The sequence below is a fragment of the Phoenix dactylifera genome, chromosome 1 (genome assembly GCF_051530095.1).
Source record: "Phoenix dactylifera cultivar Ajwa chromosome 1, Ajwa_hap1_PhDact_Kaust_v1.1, whole genome shotgun sequence".
Taxonomy (NCBI): domain Eukaryota; kingdom Viridiplantae; phylum Streptophyta; class Magnoliopsida; order Arecales; family Arecaceae; genus Phoenix; species Phoenix dactylifera.
In genome coordinates, this window is record NC_143190.1 from 58,312,123 (window position 1) to 58,317,205 (window position 5,083).

The window sequence follows — 5,083 nt, forward strand, 5'->3', positions numbered from 1 at the left end:
GGATTCGCAAGTAGTAGAAATGCATGTGTTTTCGAAGTCGAGCTTAGATTATTTTCTCCTAGTCGACACAAAATGTGGGCAAGAAAAAGAGACAAACCTGATCAAGGAGCTCTAACCCGAGTCTCATGGCCCGACTCATAGACAAGTAATTGGTTTAGATTCAGACCCAATTCACCAAGTCCTTGATCAGATTGGAACTGAACAAATAGACCCGCCATGAGAAAGACCAATAGCCACCACCAAACCGATTAGGCTTGGGTCCGCTCGAACCGCGGCATCTTTGATCGGACGGTTTGGGTTTCATCTGAATTCTAGGGTTTTCCTATCCTCTTTTGACTCTTTATAAATTCACACGCTTCGCTCTTGGGAGTAGGCTTTCCCAATCTTGGGCGGCGTCGATGGATTTCTTTTTGCTACCTATTTTTCTCTACCTTCCAACCTCCTCAAAAACTGTTTTTTTTTGTTTTTGTTTTTCAGTTCTCCGGTTAATAAACTATTCTCTGATCATAGGGAGAGTTGGGGGCGATGATGAAGTGATATTAGTTGAAATGATGTGGTTTATCTTATGATTAATCTCTAAGAAATCATCGCTACGTTCTTTCTGAGTCCCCTCTCATCTCTTATTGGTTTAAAAATTTCCTTTCCCATCTTTTCTGCTATCATGTTTGCATCTATGTAAACCGTTGTTTTTTTTTTTTTTATGTTGCAGATTTATCAGTGGATTCGTTGCGCAAGTATCCATAGATTTTGGTTTCTCTTTGGGATTCTATGTGTTTGACCACCCCACTTTTTATTTATCTTTTCTTTATCCCATTAGTCCCGATTTGGGCCCTGATTTGTTTGAAGATTGGGCAGTGCTTATAAACCTACTTTAAAAAAAAAATTGAGGAAATAGGAGGCCGTTTAGCCCGTATTCTTTTTGACAGTGTTGGGGTCACTGATACAAACCTAATAATAAGTTGTTAGATAAGTTTCAAAAGCTGTTTCGGGAAAAAATTGATATTAAAATGTCCATAAATTGGGTAGGTTTCTTAAATTTGATTTTGGATTTTAATTAGCTGGCCAATAATGTTTATTGTGCAAATAAATGAGAAAGATTTGTTTTCGGCCGTATGGGATTACTTGTTAAAATATTATGAACCAAAATGTGGTTGGAAAGTTACCTAAAAAAAATGGTTGGAATTTTTTTTGAAAACTAATCCAACTTTGGTCATGGTAGAACGATCCTTGGTGAGCTCGGAAGGAACATGAAAGGACTTAACTAGAAGGGATTTATAAAGAAGCTAGTGTCTCGGAAACAGTTTAATTAAATCAAATAGAGGTTTGAATAAATCAAATGGAGGGATCTAAGGTTTTAGATTGATAAAGAGCAGGGTGGTTCCATACCCACTAATTGGTGTTATATGTGAACGTATAAATATGGGATACAAAATGATCCAATAAAATATATATTCAGCAAATAAAGAATGAATATAGTGGAAATATTTGGCATTAGCCGTATTGTTTAACTACAGTGAAAAACTTCAAAGTTATATCATGCTACAATGTAAGTAGTCATGGTCTTCTTTGTGGCTTTCTTTGTCGCTGATTATTCTGACGGAGTACTTTGAAGCACTGAGGCACACATGCCAATGGCCTTTAGGGACATGTTATTTTAGGATTTTTTGAATGTATTCACAGAGCAGTGTGAAACACCTATCTCAACCAAAAAAAAGAAAGGCAGGGATGAGTTTGGACTTGGGAGTTCTACTTCAAGGTGGAACTGGATTGAGACCACAGCTTAAGTAGACATCAATAAATAGCTTCAAATTGTACCTAACTTCAAATTGTGATCTCCTTTTCTTGCTAATTAATTGAAATTTATGCAGGAACATTGCAAACTGAGTTCATATTGAAATGGGGATCCAAGTATGGTGATGCTTTAGGATTAGAGCCACATAACTATAACATTGAGCACAGAGGTTTCAAATGTTAGAAAAGATTTCGTTCGGGTACATTGATTATACTGGTAGGCATTACATTCTGCTCTTAAAACATAAAGAAGCACACGAATCACCATAGAACTCTGGTAACCACAAGCGAGTCAGAAAACATGAGCACCATCATTCAGAGCACACAATCCCCATTGCTTTCTCCCCCACTATTTCAGCATCTAGATGCTAGCGGTGGCGTCCATGATCAACTGAACCCTGCATTGAGAGTGAGCAGAGGGTGAAACAATAAGCAACCTCTGTCAACCAAAAGCCTGACGAGATGCTACGCTTAAGTTAAGAGATGCAAGTACCCAATTTCAGATCCAATTGCTTGAGTGGTACTGCCGTGTCATTCAGACCCTGTGCACGGGCAACCTGCACACAATGAAATCAACAAAGTCTGGTGAATCTGTAGCTGTTAACTGTTCCCCCCCTGCACCATAAAGCATAAGTATAGCTAAGGATCCGCTGGGCCATGAGTGGTCTTTGTGGCTCAGCTTCTAGGGTCCTAATGTCAGTGTCCGTCATACCAAAAATGACTTGAGATCCATCTATATCTCTGTCGGACCGAGCACAGCCAACTCGGCACAGAGGTCTGTGCTGTTTCCAACACTAAAATCCACAACACATGACTGCTGTGTGTCACTCTTCTCGGAGAGATCACTCATTTGGAGGCAGAAGTAGTGCAACTTAACTCGGAGTTCAAGGGCAAGCGTTTGAGCCATCATTTGATCTTTGGATACGAAATCTTACCTTGTCGCACAAATTGTACCCCTCTTGCTGGCGATCCCGTACCTTGAACGACACAAACAAAGAGCAAGCACACATCGCCCAATGTATAGAAAATTAGAAATCCATGAGTTTGACAAATTAGTCAAAGAAATGACGAGAACTTTTCTTTATTTTTGATCAGATAGCAAACCATGTTTTCCAAGTGGTCGATCTCTCCTGCTATCTTCCGATCCTTCTCCGACCGGACCTTGCTGATGGCTGCCTCCAGATTGCCCTCTAGAATGTCGAGAACTGGCAGCGAGTAGTGTTGGTTTGCGTCAACCTTCATGAATCTATAGACGACAACAACTACGTACATTAATTAGCTGAACTCAGGAACGCTAAATAAACACGCAAGTTGGTGGATGGTGGCTACCTTAGTTCACTTTCTAAGAGGTCACACAACTTCCGCCCCTCCTCCATCTCAGCATTTCGCTCCTGCATGAAGAAAAGGTTATGCATGTACATGAAAACTAAGATGACATTACTTGTGCAAATAGAGAACAAGAGTGTGTGGGAGAGAGAGTGCATGTACCAAGCAGCGGTCTCTCAAAATCTTATTTTGGGTGGCAACCTCGTACCTCTTTATGAGCTCCTTGGCACTGGATCAACAACAGATAAGGTAAGAAACGAAGGCATTATTGAAGCATAATAAGCTTAAGCTGGCCATTATATAACCTGGGCACGGAAGGGGTGTGATACTCGTAGAGCTTTCCGGAAGAGGAAAAGAGGAGGAGGAGGAGATCGGCGTCGCAGAGAATGGAGAGTTCCCTGGCTTTCTTAAACAAGCCATCCCTTCTTTTATAGAAAGTGGACTGCCTCTGGCTGGGGTTCTCAATCCTTTTTATCTCCCTTCTTCCTCTCCCCATCGTTCTCTTCTCACAAGACCAGAAACAAATGCATGCACCGGCGCCCCCTCTCCAAAACAAGGCTTGCCACCGCTGGGCTTGTATAAAGAGCTCTGGTCAGTTGAAGAAACTTGCATAAATATGGAAATGGAGACATGAAAAAGGAAATACAGCAAAATGCTTCGCAGTAAATGCTACTCTTCCTCCCTTCCTCTCTCTCTCTCTCTCTCTCCAACTCGTGCGGTGGTGTTGGTGCTTTGGAATTGAGTGGGATTGTAAGTTTCACACGCAAGTGTCTCTTTCCCACTTCGTAAGAAAGCACGAGGTAATAAAATATTGCAATTGTTATTTCTAGTCTTAATAGTAACGATCCTTAATCATTATAACATTATCTACCCTGATATTAGCTTGTTATAATGTTATACAAAATCATCTCTTCTTCAATTTTCACAAACATAGATTCTGCATCACGAATAACCCAATTCAAATACTTGAAATGCATCTACTAGAATACGGACATGGAATCTCCTCCAAATAGTGGAAGGATGCAGTTACTTGGCTATTCCAGGGATTCAATTATCTTGGCTGACTGATAAAATTTGATAAATATGCTATCTATTTTGAATTTTTAGTTATCCATTTTCTTGGTTGTTTATTAGTAGATAAATGTGTAATTGGCTCACAATATTTACATAAGGAAAAATATAAGGAAAAATGTTAAACCGTCAGGGGATTTATCAAAAAAGAACATAGTCCGTGGAATAGGATGAACTTTAAATATTAGTGTGAGTATAACCATACTCAAACTACTCTTTGTAGTTAGATATGATACTAGATAATGACATCATATTGTACATAAGATTGAAAATGGTTATAGGATGAACTTTCTTCAGGCTGCTGAGATTACTAGGGCCTCTATCGCGATATCATCTGAAACCCCCGCTCTGTTGATACAGCACCCAGGATCTTTCTTGTTTCTTGGGAGCCCTCACCCCTTGACCATCTTAAGATGAACTTCAGTGGTAGTACTTTCGGTGATAGAGACAGAGTAGGTGTGGATTTTGTGATCGAAAGTCATGACTCACAGATGATTGCTACAAGTGCGCGAAGCACCGATAGGCTGACAGCTATAGGGGCGGATCTCAGGGCAGCATGGGAATGCATCTCCTACGCGAGATAGAGGTTGAGGGCAGAGTGCATTATCCTCGAGGGGGACTCTGCCATGGTGATCGACTGGATATGAAAGGAGGAGCAGAGGGGGGATAGGAGTCCTTTACTCTACGACATTCGTCGGATAATGAGAGACTACGCCTTTCAGGCAGTGCATGTGTATCGGAAGGCGAACAAGGCTGTAGATTGGGTTGCTTTTTATGCTGCACAACACTCCGGAGAGATCCTCTGACGCACCAGGGGGTCGACTGCACCTACACCAAAATAGGGTGAGCAGCTGTTGTACCAAAAAAAACAATGGTTATTATGATCCCTTAAGAC

At 40.9% G+C, this 5,083-nt stretch overlaps 1 protein-coding gene across 1 annotated transcript; it reads right to left on the reverse strand.

Moving 5' to 3' along the window:
* Positions 1-2,284: 2,284 nt before the first annotated feature.
* Positions 2,285-4,370, reverse strand: LOC103723119 (MADS-box transcription factor 32-like). The gene is made up of 4 exons (XM_088707909.2): positions 3,423-4,370; positions 3,280-3,346; positions 3,121-3,182; positions 2,285-3,037 (listed from the first exon to the last, which is right to left on the reverse strand). Exons 1-4 carry the CDS (start codon positions 3,611-3,613, stop codon positions 2,848-2,850), a joined length of 510 nt encoding a protein of 169 aa, XP_088564035.2. The 5' UTR covers positions 3,614-4,370; the 3' UTR covers positions 2,285-2,847.
* Positions 4,371-5,083: the final 713 nt, after the last annotated feature.